The sequence below is a fragment of the Engystomops pustulosus genome, chromosome 8, assembly GCF_040894005.1.
Source record: "Engystomops pustulosus chromosome 8, aEngPut4.maternal, whole genome shotgun sequence".
NCBI classification, from domain to species: Eukaryota; Metazoa; Chordata; class Amphibia; order Anura; family Leptodactylidae; genus Engystomops; species Engystomops pustulosus.
In genome coordinates, this window is record NC_092418.1 from 76,024,572 (window position 1) to 76,041,915 (window position 17,344).

Consider the following 17,344-nt stretch of genomic DNA (forward strand, 5'->3'; position numbering starts at 1 on the left):
AGGTGAAATTTTGGACAATTGTTTTCCTGTAAATTTCTTTCAGTTCATCAATGTTACTGGGGTGCCTTTTATGTGTAGCACCTTTTAGACCATGCCACCACATCTTCCAGAGCTCAGAGGTGTGATAGGTTTTCCAAGTTGTTGAGGTCCCAGAGCAATGAAAGAGCCCTGAGTCATGATGTTTGCTCCACCATGTGCCCCCCGTATTTTGTTTGGTGTACTATTTATTGTAAATGAAGCATTGTCCATTTCGGCTGTCCATAAGACATTTCCCACATCCAGATGGCCGTGAGAAAACTTGAAATGGGTTGCAATTTTTTTAGAACATTAGTTGCTTTATGGCGAGCACCAGTTTAGTTTATTGGCTTTTGAAAAATAGACACGTGAAATGAAGTGTTTATAAAAGTCTTTAGCAGGTCTTTTGCCATTATTGTTAAATTCTTTCAGCAAGAAAACAAAGCACCGATAAGTTTATGCCGTTCCAATGATCATCCATGGCCAGCGTGTGCACTGCGCATGGCTAGCTATGAGTGCTCCCACAATGTGCTCTGTATTGCCACATGTTCAGTACTGTACTGTGGAGGTTTATTCAAAGTTCAGAATCAACCATTAACAATACAGATGTTTTCGTTTTTTTTACTTAGGTTACATTATGTTTCTATATTTGTAACTAAGCTTAGTATACACATATAATAGCAGTACCATTAGAAGCCTTCTTTTGCAGATTTTCTCAGATATCACAAATGTAGACAGGGCCATTTTGTCCAGCAAAATGATGAACATTAAAATTGCATCCAAATGGATTCCATTTTAGTCCTTTTTAATGTGGAGTTGATTTATTTTTCTCTCCATCAATTTTATTTTAACCCTCACACAACATTCTATGAGTAATAAAAGGCAGATATCCAGGAATTGCTCATTCTCACAGATTTTTTCCCTCAAATCAATATTCCTTAAATAATATCTTAAAGGGACTGGCCACCAAAGAGAAACTTTACCAGGGTAAGTATAAAAACCTAAAGTTTCTCCATAGTCTGCCAAAGCTGCCTCTTTTCTTTCCTGTTGGCAGGAGGCCTTAGGACTTCCTATGACACCCCGTGTCCTGCTGACTTGAGACAGATAAAGGGGGTGTAGTCATTACAGTCTGCACTACCCCATCTCCCTCCGTAATAACGATTCCCATGTCAGTGGTTGCAGTGCAAAGGAGAAATGTTATGATTAAGGACTTTGTCGAGTCTGAAACACGTTCATAAGGGATGGCTTTTACCTGATGTTATGAGAAATAAAAACTAGTTTTTAAGAAGTTACTCGAGTGCCGGAACTATTCCTATTATTTTACATGGAGTTCCAAGGACAACAGCCATAATTACTGCACAGCCCCTTTCATCTGCCATAGAACGTCACAGAAAGTCTCAAGTCCTGCTGCCGGAGGGTCACCTAACCTGTGGCTTTGGCAGACTACAGCGAAACGTTACCAGGGTAATTGTGATATGGGTGATCCTATCAGCATCTTATACTAAGGCCTCAAGCACACGACCATGTGGAGGCCCCTGATACGGCTGCACATTTAGGGGTCTATGACACCAGGTCATGGTGGGGTAAGCATGCAGTGTCTCACTGCACCATGACCAACCCAGGTGACCGCATACTGATGTGTGCAAGGAACCTAATGCTGGTAAAGTATCTTATTAGTGGCAAACCCTTTTAATGATATGTTCAATTAAAACATCAAGATAAAGTGAATATATCTGCAATTATGACTCCTCTATATTCATGGAGGTAGTTTTCTTAACACCACTTTCACTGATAGACTGTCTGTATCTTGTATCATGTACGGTACGGATACAGTCCATCACTTATTGCTGACAGGGGGCTTGGAAAGGCAGGAAGATGCATTTCAGAAGATTTATAATTACTGTATTTTATGATTCCTATTCCCAAAATGGAAATAAAAATATTATCTCTAAAATCTCTAAGATTTTATTAAGACTAATGAGCCTATGAGCTAATGATATAGTATATCTGTCTCTGTCCAATGATAAGAATAAAAGATTGCATCTGTAGGTCTGCCTTCATGTTTATTGTTTTCTCTAGGATGGAGTATCCAAAAGCCCAGAGAAACGTTCCTCTCTGCCCAGACCTTCCTCAATCCACCCAACTAGGAAAATCATCCCTATAGATAAGGAGGAGAATTCTTTGTCTACCAGCACATCCTCTGTGAGACGCACTACAAGTATGTCCATCTATGTTTGCATTTGTAACAAATGTAATTTTCAAGTTCACAGAGGTGCTCATCATATGGAAAATAATGTAATAAAGTAAACGGGAGATATACAAATTTGTTAATACTGACCAAAGTCCTTAATTTTGAGGGGACTGGCAGACCGTCCGACGTATATGGGCCCTCCCAACATCTCGTATCAGCAGATATAGGGCAGATAAAGCAATGGCCAGTTGGATTTCAACTAGGCACCATATCCCTGACCAGTGAAAACAGCATTGTGTAAGCACTTTGTAAACCTTCCTGACCCATTTCCTGTATCCTGGTTGTCCCAATGTTTCAACAGAACTTTACATTTTAACAGCATTACTGTAATAGTACAATCAATAAAGAAATGGACAATATCTTCTTTTAGTTTTTGGTATCCATGTAATCGCCTACAAGGTGAACCAGCTGTCCTATAACCTGGCCATACACAAATGATTTACAGACGCCAGGAGTAAGAAAATCACAAAAAAAATATTTTTACTGAAAATAACAAATAACAAAAAAATGTATTTACAATTCTGCTTTTCATTTGGGGAGATAATTTAAATGCTTTTACTTTTTCTCTTTTTTCATATTTTGTATTCTTTCTTACCTTATTCATTTTACAGGATCTGAGCCAATTTGGAGTCGAACAGGAAAGAGTGGGACATCTACTCCTACCACACCTGGATCTACAGCTATTACCCCAGGAACACCACCAAGCTATGCTTCTCGAACTCCTGGTACTCCAGGCACACCAAGTTATTCACGTACACCCCGCACTCCAGGAACTCCAAGATCCGCCATGTATGTAGCCTCAGAGAAGAAAGTTGCCATTCTACGAACGCCTCCTAAGTCTCCTGCCACCCTAAAACAGTTGCGACTTATGAATCAACCTCTGCCTGACCTGAAGAATGTAAGGTCCAAGATTGGATCTACAGACAACATTAAGTATCAACCTAAAGGCGGACAGGTAAGAGCATCCACAATAGATAGATAATTGAAAATCAACGTTCTGCAACGTACTGTACATTTTTAAATCTTGTTTTGAAGTATGATAATTATATATCTCAAATTTAAGTATCTATAAATGTCCATCAAACCTGGTGATTTTACTGGGAATGAACAACCATCTAACTATTAAAAACCCTTTTCCATGAGCAAATGTCAGGGAAGAAAAGGGATGGTATATCCTCCCCATGTAGAACATGTATACTGAGCATATATATCAGGATAACAGGAAAAGCTGTTGAACACATCTTAAGATACAGGATGATCTTTATTTTAGCTGCTACAGACATATCATTAAAACTATGTTCAGGATAACAAGTGAATTTTCTACTGTATCAGTATTAAGGAAGGGCTGTATAAGGCCAAGTTCACATGTGCATCAGAGGTAAAAATCACATACAAAGAATTTGGCACCGAGAACCTTTTTGTTCCACAAAACTAAACTGAAACTAAATTGACCAGATTTTTGTCAATGACATCTGCTGGGCTCTGTGGATGTCGATCATGTCCATCAACAAGTGCTATCTTTGTGTTCTGGATTTAATGGACCAAATGAAGACCAGTCAAAATGAATAAACTTGCTTGTATTTCTACTGCTCTTGCATTGTTGATTAGACAAATATGAGAGTATGTCCAGTAGCATATTTGGCCCAGGAAAATAATCTCTGTGCCCTGGCTGGATTGCCCAGACCGAACCTTGTATCACTGGACTGAACTGACATGCTAAAGGGGCTAAATCATCCATCCATTTCTTTTATTAGTATACCACCCGTGATTTTCACTGATAGCTCACTGACCCATTGTTTTCTATGCATTTTTTCTCGTCAATGTTTGCCAACAGATCCATAGAAGGTAGAAAAAATTTCAGAGCCTATCCTATTTGTTCTCATATTTGCATCAAGAGACTCCTTGTATCATATATCACTATGATAAACAGAATCTCATTCTCAGATATGTGATTAGTCCATGAAATCCGGCTAGTGCACGGTCCGTAATTCATAGAGAGACCACTGTCATGTGCCACTGACCTTAAAGCGTGAGGGAAAACACAACCATGTAGCAGGTACCATAATTGAATTCTGAATCAATTTGTACAATTGAAGAACAACCCTTACACCACATTTATTCTATGGCACAAATATTCTTAGACTTGAGGTTAATGTGAGCCATTGGAAACATAGAAACTGTGGGGTCAATATATCAAGCCCTGTGGGCAAGTTCGAGACATGAAAAAAATGCAATTCCTTGCATACACCCCAGAATTTGAAACTTTTTGGCCCTTTTGCCCATAGGGTGGGGCAGGAAACAAGACAGACCAAGGTCCATAAAACTAGCACAGGTTATAGCTGGTAGATCAAGGCGCCAGTCTTAAAACTAGTCTTGAAACCCTGACATAACATAGTAGTATTATTACATCAGCCCCTTTGTCAACAAATCATGTAGGATGTACCAAATTCTCTAATGCTATAAATTTGGTGTATCTTCCAATTGCCAGGTCTATGTTTATTACGACCACATATTAGCCAGGATTAGTGAAGTCATCAGAATATATATTTTTTCATTCAGCTATGCAAGATGCAAATTGTTTAAGTACAAGACTTCCAAAATCGTTGTGTTATAGAAAGATTATAATAGAAATCCATGGATTACTTCCAATGTTAAGATAGCAGTGGGTGTGTAGCTCCCACTTTTTCTCATTAGAACATACTTACTTTGCCTCCTGTTCCTTTTAGGTTAAAATATTAAATGAGAAGATTGATTATAGTGATGTTCAGTCTCGTTGTGGTTCCAAGGATAACATCAGTCATAATGCTGGGGGAGGTCAAGTAAGTAAGGGCACAATTATGATGGGATCTCCTCCAACACTTCCTTGGTGCTCCTCCTAAAGGTCCTTTAAGGCTCCTCCCTTTTTTACCACGTTTTAACCTTTCAGCACCTCTTCTGTCTTTTGTCTGTCTGTTTTAATGTTCACTCGCATAGTTTGGCCACGTTTGCAAATTATTTGGTAGATTCAAGCAAATAATTATGAGCAGGGAAATCCTTAAACCAAAAATTAATTTGAACTTTAATTGGTTGGAAGAATCATTGACAGAGTAGACACATCTGGGCAGGTGATCAACTGATATAGATTTAGCTATTGAAATCTTTCCAAATTAGATGACAATGCTGCCAAATATACTCCCTATGGCATGGGTGCCAGAGGTGGCACTCAGAGCCCTTTCTATGGGAACCTGTGCCATCACCCCAGGGCAGGGTTTGCCAGACAGGACTCAAGGCCTCTTGAAGTACCAGGCAGCCAAGGACCCTAGAAGGAAGTTACAATAATCCTCAGGCGCCTATACAATTTAAATCTGTGAAAGAGCAGGTATTAATAAGTTACTGCTTAAATTATCGCATTGGCACTTTGCAAAAAATACGTGGGTTTTGGTTGAAGTTTGGCCACTTGGTGTCTAAAAGGTTTGTCATCACTGTCCTATGGCAAACCTGAAGATCTCTACATTGGATTATAGAGGATGGCTTCAGTATGAGAGAACTCATCTATGATGTTTATATGTCCATGTAGTGACTTCTGGAAAGGGACATGCTCTGTTACACCTACAAGATAAGCACATAGTTGCAAAACATATTATTGGAATGTGTGTGACTCAAATGCAGGAGAAATAAGACATTTGTAACGGAGGGAGGTCTAAATAAAAGGCTAGGGTGTTCCATTGACAGAATTATAGGCTCAATGTACCATCCTCCAACTAGATTGTTGAAAAGTGGCTGAAGGTCAAATACATCGCCTACTTATATTTTCACTACTTTTTGCACAATAATTAATCTTATAACTACTTGTATTGTAACATGCTGCACTGACCTCTGTCTACACTCACTATCAATATCGCATGAATCTCTTCTTGACCGTTTTTTTTAAATCACCCAGGAATTTCTTACTTATTCCCATCAAGGGTCATTCACAGTTACTTTATATATATTTAATTTGATTCTTTTATTTTACTGTTACAGATCCAGATTGTTAGCAAGAAGATCGACCTTAGTCATGTGACATCAAAATGTGGATCCCTGAAGAACATTCGCCATCGGCCAGGTAAAAAGATTCCCATCTTGTTAACATTCATTTTACTGCGTTGATGTAATTTCATAAATAGACAATAATAACACAGTAAAATAAGCTGGACATTTCCAATTTCTCTAATTGTATTCTGCTAATCATAAAAGTGATAGTTTTAAAGGATTCACTGATGGTAGGTAGTAGATAATTAGTACTCACCTCTCCGTCTCATCCCCCCATTCTGTAATCTGTGCTTGTTATGTGCTGGGATGGCCGAATTTTGGAAGAAAATCACATTCATAAATTATTCAAATTCGGCACCTGGCAGAGCCTATCTCAACTCTGCCAGGGATTAATTTATAAAACAGAATGATACAGGATCTAACGGAATGGCGCACTCAGAACATGGATAATGATAAGGTTTTTATTTGTCATAAATAGTCTTAACGTCACAACGCGTTTTGGGTTGTGTTTCCCCCTTTCTCAAGTGAAACATAAGACTGATGCTGTGGGTTGTAGGTGATCATGCCCAGAAAATGTGTCCATGCCCATGAACACCTAATACCGACAGCATCAGCCTTATTTTTCACTTGAGAAAGGGATAACACACCCCGAAACGTGTTGCGACGTTAAAGTTATTTATGACAATTAAAAACCCTATCATTATCCATGTTCTGAGTGCGCCATTTGGTTAGATCCTGCGTCATACATTTTTATGCAAGAGTCCTGTCCAGTGTGGCAACTGAACACAGTCGATTACCCTTCTGAAGGCGGTACCAGAAGTCACTTACTGAGCATTGAGTAGTATTATGCCTATTTATAGCACAACCCAAGACGGTGAGCAATACTTCACCTTTAATTTTGGCTACTTGTTCCATACAGCATTACACTATTAGCTATTCCCCCTGGTTTTTTCTCTTCTGCCACATTGCATCCCAGTATTTAATTTATGCATGCTCCTGCATTGTCCCCCTTGGCACCACCTCCAGAGCTTGCATGATTACATCCTATGCACAGTCACCTCTCTGCAAGCTCTGTATGTGGTGTCAGGGGCGGCAACACAGGAGCAGGGATATACATAAATTAAAGCCTTATTTGAATAAATCCAGCACATAACAAACATAGATTATAGCACAGGAGATGAGACTGGGAGGTGAGGACTAATCATCTACCTTTGGTAAATCTGATGGTGGATGTCCTTTACGTATGTATCAGTCTATGAAAAAGTATAAGATGGGAATCTTCTGATTTCCAATATCATATTTAGTTCTGTGATTGGATCATTGGCAACAAATGTAAATTTTTAGATCTAGGTGGTATTTTATGTCATTGATATCAATGAATCTTCGGTTCTTCTAAAGCACAAAACATAGTTGGAAATATGGATAAAGATCAAGATCAGTAAGATGAGATTCTTATCTTTACAATGAAAACTACATGTTTTTAGGTACTGTACTGAAGATAGGGTTGTCTGAAGTGACATTCCCCCTGCAGCCTGTAAACTTGATTCATCTCATTGAAAATATGACTCTTCTCTGCTCATTGTCACATGACTCTGAAGGATATTTATTTTACAGGTAAACAAGTAAGATGTCCCAAAAAAAAGAGGGACTTCTGGAATTCTTTAAAAATGTCTAAAAAAAACCCTACAAATATCATAATATCATAATTATCACATTTTAAAAATTATAATATTTGATATTTTCTTACACTGATGCACGGTTAAGATGGATATACACATTAGTAAACAAGGACCCCAATATCCCTAAGAGCAACTGTCGATTTAATGGTCGTGTCCTGATTTTCCTCTGATAACAGATATCATATTATTGCGCATATTGGATTTTTAGGTGCCCAATTATTTGTCCTACAAGAAGATACGCCACCCATAAAAGTTTGTCAGCAGCCAGCTCTCAGCTCCCAATTAAGAATACATGCACTCTCAGCCAAGCGGAGAATGTACTGTATGTGTACATTGTGTGTAGGTGGTGGGAGTCATAGCTGTGAACCATAGAGCATGTAGCTGGAAGTATCAGGGACAACTAGGAGAAGCAGGGCCCCATATCAGACTTCTGAATAGGGCTTCCCTACGTCCTATAGAAAATATACATATTAGTATACATACTTTGTATGCACAAACATTTATGCACCAATATATATATTTATATAGATTCGTCCCAGTAGCTGATGACCACATGGGAGAAGTACACAGCAGGAGGTAGATGAGAGATCCCTAGTCCTGTCATTCTGCTGTCTCCTCCCTCTCCCACATTTCTTGCTCTGTATTGTGGATGATGTGCACTGTTAAATACCTATCATGCCATATAAACTGCAATATAAGATGGTGAACATTTTCAATGTGTTAGATAGGATGCCAGGGCCCCCTGACATTGTGAGCCTCATAGCAACCGCTATGACTGCTACCGCTGTAGTTACGCCCCTTAGTATTATTAAGTGTATGATCAGCTTTAGAAAGACAATTTATCAACATTATTAATATGATCACAAGAGACCAATTTATACTTACTGTAGATCCACTCCCAGCAGAGAAGAATTGATTGATTAACCCAGCACAAATACAATATACATTGGTGACTTTTAGCCTCTTTTGCTATGATTACTGGACAATGTGCATTTAAAGACACGATGAAGAGATGCGTTGTGGTTTAGCTGACAGCTGTTAGCAAAGAAAGAAATGTATTAGGTTAATTTAACATTCACTGGAGACCACAGCTTCAAATCTAAACAGCAAGAGCATCCATCATCAAATCTAACATCCATTTCCAGCATAGTACCACTAATTGCCCAGAAAGAATGAAGGAGATCAGCAACGATGAATAAAGTGTTTGGTAATCATTGATCTTTATCAATAGTTTGCAGTAAAAATCATTTGCAGGTTTTGTAATTGTTTGAAGATTTACTTATGCTCCCATTTGTGATAAAGCAGAACCTGTTAGCGCCAGTTCACATGTGCATTCAGGCTTATTCTTAGTAATTTCCATTTGTCAACATTATTAACTGATGATTAACTAATCATCATTTTCCCCATTGATTTTAATGAACTTGTAGTGGTCCCCATATCTAACCTTATTTCATCTTCCGATAGGCCTTACATTACTTGAGCAGATAGTTGGATGTGATCTGCTACGCTATTTTTGTCCATCAAATGTAACACTACTTTGCATCCTATTTTTAACATTGTTTTGTAAGAATGACGAATGGTCTTTATTTGTATCATTGTGCACCATCAGTTAATCCATCTATTTTTTAGACTGAGAATGCTCTGATTTTAAAACCAGAGTTTCAATGTAACCTCTGTTAGCAAAAGCAGAGGAATAAAAAATGGATGGCTATTAAATAAAGAGAACCCGAAACTAACGGGCACAGAAAGCAAGATGTCTATCAAAAACTGTTCATGATGGATCCCTCCAGATATCTATTTAAATTACATTCTGTTATTTCCAAAAACATAAACTACTAGAAATCTGAACGGAGATGTAAACTTCCAGTTCTACTGATGTCGGTCAAAATGTTATAATTCATTGAATCTGAATATGTCATATGCTCCCTCATTAGATAATTACATGGATTAAAGAGAGCCTTAAAGGTGTTTTCCCAATACTGACTTTATCCTCTATCCACGGGATTGGGGGTGAATGTCGGATGTCAGAGGATCTTTTACTGCAGGCCCCCTTAGCTGTCCTGTGATACCAAACTGCCATAGAAGTCAACTGTGAATGGCTTTTTGATATGTGCTCTATGGCTTCTGGCATGGCTCAAAAGACAAGCTGATACCGAATGCTGGTGGTTCCGGCAGTCGGGTCACCTTTGGTCAGATGTTTATTCCATATTCTGTGGATGGGAGTTAAAGGAAATCTACTGCCGGGTTTGTAGTTTATTAATCTTTGATGCTTCTGGGTAGCTTCCATCACCGTAAATAGGGGAATATATTTACTAGAAGGTTTAATAATATAGTTTATTTATAAAACTAAGTGTTAACTTCATGTGAATGAAGCACAAGTTCTTCAGGGGCCTCTGGGCTCCAGGGATCTGAGTTGTATCCCCCTCCCTGCACCCGCAGCGCTTCCCCCCTCCCACTGTCTGCCAAAATCTTAAAGCAGCAGTGAGTATGATACCTTCTACTGTCACAAGATTTCTGGCACAGAGAGGTCGTGGGAAGCGGCAAGGGAGCAGGGAGGTGGACAGAAGTGCTTTGGGGACATATAAGAGCCAGAGCCCCCCATAGCAATTGTGCTTCATTCACATAAAGTTAAAGTTCATTTTAGAAGTTAACTCTTCTAAAATATAATATCCATATAGTTTTGCTACTGTGAGCTACCAGCGTGAATGGTTAATAAACTTCAAACCCCACAGTAGATATCCTTTGAATGTCGCTTATGGGAAAGCCCCATTGAATATACTTCACTAATTGTTAAACAAAATATCTTGCAAAAATGTTAAAATAAATGATGCCTTACAGTTTCAGTGACATATGATTGACCTCCATCTAATGCTAGCTCTTACCATATTCTCTACAGGTGGTGGGCATATTAAGATTGAGAGTGTTAAACTGGATTTCAAGGAAAAAGCCCATGCAAAAGTTGGCTCCCTAGACAATGCTCACCATATTCCTGGCGGTGGAAACATTAAGGTGGGAAATTAAATTTGTCACATGATACTGATGCCATTTGACTGCCCTTTTGGTGAGAAGAAAGTTATTATATATATAGTACAGGTACAGTGCTATTTCGCTGGCCATGGCTCCCGTTGACTTAAAACAAGTGCACAAGGGCCGTTGGTTTGAGACTGGCTCTGAGGAGCATTTTAAACCTCTTGAAAATATTTTTACATACTTATATTATTTCTGACATTCAGTATTACTGTAACAATGCCACTGTAGTCAACTGTGTGTTTCACATTGTGTCCTTCTTATGTAAAGAGTAATCTAATTTGGGTAAAAGCTGCAGGTGATACTGTATACAATTAAATCCAATGTAACTACCGGTATTCCAAAACCGCAATTTTCCTAAACCAACATAAGAATAAAATGTGTAATAATGTCTAAAGTCTGGATAATAAGAGTTCTCCTAACGGAGACTCTGCCAATTAAAGGACATCTATCCCAAGATGAAGGATTGTAAACCGAGCACACTCACATACTGATGTATGCCCCCTCTGGCAGGATCTGCTTTTCTCTTAGCTTCTTATGCCCTGGTTTTTAGAAAAAAAGGTTTTTATAATTATGCAAAGGAGCCTGAGGGGCTCTGGGATCCATTATATGTGTTATTAGAGCCTGGGGCCTTTCAGGCTCATTTGAATAATTTTAAAAGCCTTAAGGAATAGTGGATCCTGCCAGACGGTGCACAAATCAGTAAATAAGTGTGCTAGGTTTCCTTTAAGGCTACTCTGTGGAAACTTAAAGCCAATGATGTTCTACTGGGGGATTCTGGGTAATATGTAAATACATTTTCCAAGATGGGATAAGGAAAACATTGCCTATTTTTGCATATTCCCTTACATCTAATTCATGCCTGTAAAATGTATATTCTGACTACTTTTCTTCTCTCCGACAGATAGACAGCCAGAAGTTGAATTTCCGAGAGCAAGCTAAGGCCCGTGTTGACCATGGAGCTGAAATAATCACCCAGTCTCCTGGTCGTTCTAGCCTTGCCTCTCCACGGCGTCTCAGCAACGTGTCTTCTTCTGGAAGCATCAACCTGCTAGAATCCCCACAGCTTGCAACCCTAGCAGAAGACGTCACTGCGGCTCTGGCCAAACAGGGCTTATGAATGTGTTCTACCTTTAGCAGTGTATGAAGTTAATCTTAACTAATAATAATATTAATAATGAAAATATTTACGCATGAGCTCTTGGCAGGATTTGGGCTCAAAGCAGGTGTCACATTCATTCCTTTTCCGATCCTTTTACACTACAAGCAAATATCACTTGAGTCAAACCTATACACGAGAAGGTTTTTTCATTGTATACATACATTTTCGAGTGAAGGTGCCAGATTTACCTATAGTGTTACTGGCAGTAAAAATAAACTTAGGATAACTGTAGACAGCTAGTAACTGGTCATACTTTGTCACATTCCACAGGAATTGAAAAAGACCAAACTTCACATATTAGGCTACTTTCCAAGCATCACCCAAGTCCTTATCACTGCTCTTGACTAGTCTTGCATGACGCCCTAAATACTTGGTGTTATTTCAACATGTGCCTGCCAGCCACCCGAACAAAGTTTGCGTAAGAGCCATGTCCCGTTAGAGCGGCTGCTCATTCTTCTGTTCAGTTCAGACAGTGGTCAAGCTCCTTGTTCCATTATATCCCCACAGGCTAACAAACCCATTGAAGCTTTCTGCTGTGCGAAAGGCCGAGGTGCAATGTTTGATGAAGAGGACAGACACTCATTACTATCCAACATTAAACAAAAAAGCAAATCCTATCAGTTTACAGTCAGTCATTCTTTTACAATGGGAGAAACGCTCCCTATTGCGAGAGAGTTTTCATAGAAGATGGGGAGTAGCAGTGAAAGGGAGCAGCTGTCAACATAACGCACTTATTTTATGACTAGTATCTGTATATTTGATGGTCTGTCAGCTACTAGAATGCCTGCTTTGCTTTGTAATATTGTGCATTGCAGACCTTCCAAGCAGCAAAGGCCATGAACAGAAATCTTTAGCTTTGTGCATAGGCGAACATTTCCAACACCTTTTTTCCACCCGTTTGATACAGTATTATTAATCTAGATGTGTATATATTTCTCTGTGGCCATGTTTTCATTCATTCTCCCGAAACCTTTTCATATACTTGAAAAAAAAAATCCATTTCTTACTCACAGTATCTGTGTCTCTTGCACCATTTGGTAAAGCAGTTTTAGGTAGGCATAATTTAATATTAGGAAAGCTTCCTTTTTTTCCTATGTAAAAAATACAAAATTAAAAAAAAAAAGTGTACTAACAGAAATTCAGATGAAACACGGCAAAGCTCTTTAGCATGAAATTGCTCTGTTTGGGGTCTTAAGAAGCAATGGCTGCTTTGATTTCCCTTTCTAAGCTGGATCGCTCCAAAAATCAGCTGTTTTTGTCAATGACTGCTTTTTTCTTGCTCCTCATTTCGAAAGGGCTGAAGTGTGAGTGGATTTTTAATCCTAAAGGTTCCTGTTTTCTTTTTTTCCATGTACAAAGATACACAACGTGTTACTGATTTTTATTTTCTATTTGCTAAAGTTGAACAATAAGATGGTCCTGGGTAGATTTAAATTTCTAGGTTGGGAATATGGACAAATATTCTGGGCTCGTAACTATTGCACTCTTTACTCGTGGCTTTTTACTGCTCAGATCTACGACAAAGGGCTAGAGGTGAGGATTTACTACTGATGAACTTTTTAAGAAATTCAAACCTAACTTTTTAAATCCTAGTGTAGGCCACACACGACCTTTAATATCAAAACACCTAACTGTAATCAATTCTTATTTTAAAATGTTTAAACTACCAGGCAGTTCCCGGGTTACCTACAAGATAGGTTCCCGTAAGTTTGTTCTTAAGTTGAATTTGTATGTAAGTCGGAACTGTATGTTTTATAATTGTAACCCTAGACGGAATTTTTTTGGTCTCTGTGACAATTTGATTTTAAAAATCTTGGGTTGTTATAAGAACCAGAATTAACAATTAAACTTATTTCAGACACTTTTTATAACTCCTACAGCTGATTATTATAGCCTAAAGATAAGTACAGTAAATTACTAATATCCAGAGGTCAGTTTGTAACTAGAGGTCGTCTGTAAGTCAGGTGTTCTTAAGTAGGGGACCGCCTGTATTAAGAATTATTTCAGACTTACCACTGAAGAAAGACTTTACTGCACTTGTAAAAGAATTAGGACAGGAGTCCTTTCTGTTTTTTTTAATGGTAGAATAAAATATCAAAAATCAATGTCATAGATTTAATCAGGTAATAAAAAGCTAAGCTAAAAGTATACAGATCTCTGAGACCCTTGTGAGAACCAGGTAGAATATTCTTTGTGTAGAGGAAAGGTAAAACAAATGCACATAGAAAACACTGAGCCTGGTCATACACATTAGAAAGATGGTGGATAAATGCTATGTCTCCTAGTCTCAGCTTGGTTACACATGCGCATATTCTGAACTGAAAAAGGGGAGTAAGTGCTGCCACCTCTGATGGTGTTTGTTCAAGAAAAATGATTTGGCATGCTGATATACAACTACTCCTGAAATGTAACCTGAAATCTGGAAATAGTTGAGATTTTCTCTTACACATTAGATGGTCGTTGGTCGATATGACAGACATCGAGCTAATGTGTATGGAAAAATGTAAGCACCTTCTAGACAGATCATCAGAAAATTTACTATATTAATGGGTCTTTAAGTGAGCGTAGACAGATTTATTATATCAGTCTCATTAACAAACCATTTTGTAGCAGTCAGGTCTGTAGGACCTTGTGTATCACAACAAGCTGAGTTGCTATTGATAACAAAGAGGGTTATGATACATGAGGTTCGTTGTGTCTACAGTCTATAGTATTGGAAGATTGATGGAGTTCACTTGGCCAGGAACCCTTGTAGAACTCCTATAATGTAGTGTTTGGTGACTATAGGCTCTTATTACACAATCTGTCTGGAATATGGAATGGAATCCATGTGATAAATCGGCATAGTAGACTGTTGGATGTATCATTTTGGAGTCCCCTACCCCCAAAGAAAAAGATTGGTTGCTGGCTCATACAATACATTTACATTACAGTGTCAGCTTTTTAGATTACTCCGCAGATGTCTGTTTACAGGGTGATTACCTTTTAGTTCAGTATATGGTCATGTAATAGGTTTTATCTTGGTGAATGGGATTATACAATTAGGTTAATATTTAAGGTCAGATGTAATAGCTGATGTAAGAAATACAGTAGATCTCTGTCTATTATTGTGGCAGCTTGGAGAGAACCCAATATCTGGCTGTGCTGCCTCCCTGTTTTAAATCCCCCAAGTTTTATTGAGAACAGCAATGTATCTGATGTTTTTAGTTTGTCAGGTATTAGTTATTGGTGATTTTAGCAATGACAAAACAGTTAGGTACAGGGAATTTGAGGGATTCTCGAGTTCCCTTGTTTATAAAACATTTTTACTTAAATGCTTCTGTTCTGGTTGTCGAGCATCATTTTTAGCAAATCAGTTTTGTATATTTAGCAGAGACTTGACAGGATAATTGTTGTGAGATATACAGTAGTTTACAGCAATAATTTAAGTGATACTTCATGTTTGATCTATAAGATTACATAGTGTAACATGCATAATGACACACACAAGGCTCCAACCAGGGGTGGGTACAGAAGAAATGTCTCCCATAACTAGATCTAACTGGGCCACCATTATGATGCCTGGTTTTACCATCCAAGATAGAAGGGGCATTTATACACCTTTTAAATAAAGAGCAACCGTATTGCAACCCAATTACTTAGCATTCTGCTAACCCCTTGACTCTAATCCCATATGGAATCAATATACCAGCAAATGTTCAATTTCCCTGTAGTACAACTGCAGTGCACCTTATAAATATATAGGGTAAATCAATAGGGTATTTGTGTAATGTATGGAGTTATTCTGTCGTCCACAGCGAGAGACTGCTGCAGTCTGACAAGTGTAGATTTCCACTTTACTTGAAGTTAAATACATTTGTACGTGATTTAGCTGCTTAGACACATTGGGGGAGATTTATCAGAAGTGTCGGAGGTAAAACTGTTCTAGTTGCCAATGGAAACAAATTAAAGATCAGCTTTACTTCTATAAAAGGCTATGGGAAAATCAAAGCTGAGCTCTGATTGGTTGCCATGGGTAACTAGAACAGTTCAGCTCACTTCTGATAAATCTCCCCCATAGATTTCATCCTGGACACCCTACAAAAGGCAACTCTCTACCACATCTGACATTAGTGCAATTTGATTTTCAACAGCAAAACCAAAAGATATTTTAGTAGCAGACTATTTTGGTACAAGTTTCAAAAGTTATGGAAAGTTTATGTGCAAATATTAATATTACCTAATGTTTATATACCGTGACATGTTAATGCCCATAAGCTTCTAATGCTAAATATATGTAGGGCAGGAAGTTGCAGTTTTAAGTATTCTGTACCAAAAAAAGTTCAACTTTAGCAATAGAACAGAAAATTCAGTCCATCACTTCTGTCCTGGATTATGAGGGGTGTGATTTACAAATCTGTGCATTTACCTGATACCTTTAAAGCCCGTAAACATAGGGAGGTGTTTATTGAATGGCTGGTGGTAGTTAGTTCATGTTTTTTCAATCCAATTTGCAATTGTATTTGTTGCTGTATAGTGATTGTTTTGCAAATAAACCGCTTGTCATGGTCTGTACTTTATTCCATACTTCTAAAAATGTGCATATTACTTACCAGTTTTGTCTTAATATAACAAGTTATACAATGAAAGTGCCTAGCATAAACTGTCCATGAGAACTATGGACTATGAACTATGGCCCACTATATGCCCCTCCACACCCACTTGGACACTGATACTTATATGTTCTGTATCAGGGAGTATTATCCAACTGGATAGTCTTTAACAATGGTTATAAAGATGTTCTATAAACCAAGGTAAGTTATTTGTGGGTTAGTTTTTTCCATAGGATAAGACATGAAAATTCTGCCCATAATTCATCTAAACCTAAAATTCCATATACTTTGCCTTTATAAACGTTATATTTGAGCAATTCGCCCTACACACTATTTTTATAATAAAATGACAGCTATAAAGTGGACTTTACAGCATAAAACTTATTAAGATAACCCAATGGGGCACATTTACCTAAAGGCTTTGTGACGCTTTTCAACGCACTTTAGTTGGAGTGTTCACGGTCTTCATGGCTAAAACAGCCTGCACAGGTATTTAGGAAGTGTGTGCACTGCAATTGTGGCACATGTGACCCTCTTGTGGTGCAGCTGCGCTGCTTCCATGGGACACAAATTAGGGGGCTTGCCGTGGAACAGTCCGGACCGAGGG

General features: G+C 38.3%; 1 protein-coding gene across 13 annotated transcripts in view; it reads left to right on the forward strand.

Moving 5' to 3' along the window:
* Nucleotides 1-16,704, forward strand: part of MAP2 (microtubule associated protein 2) — a 136,774-nt gene extending 120,070 nt beyond the window's left edge. For 10 of the 13 annotated variants that reach the window (XM_072121292.1, XM_072121296.1, XM_072121295.1 and 7 more), the window contains 6 exons: nt 2,095-2,233; nt 2,878-3,221; nt 4,993-5,085; nt 6,269-6,350; nt 10,853-10,965; nt 11,888-16,704. In XM_072121292.1, coding sequence (XP_071977393.1) covers nt 2,095-2,233; nt 2,878-3,221; nt 4,993-5,085; nt 6,269-6,350; nt 10,853-10,965; nt 11,888-12,103 — 987 coding nt within the window. In that variant the 3' untranslated portion in view covers nt 12,104-16,704. The remainder of the gene's footprint in view (nt 1-2,094; nt 2,234-2,877; nt 3,222-4,992; nt 5,086-6,268; nt 6,351-10,852; nt 10,966-11,887) is intronic. The other 3 variants (XM_072121294.1, XM_072121299.1, XM_072121297.1) reach the window with 3 other exon arrangements.
* The last annotated feature ends 640 nt before the right edge of the window (nt 16,705-17,344 follow it).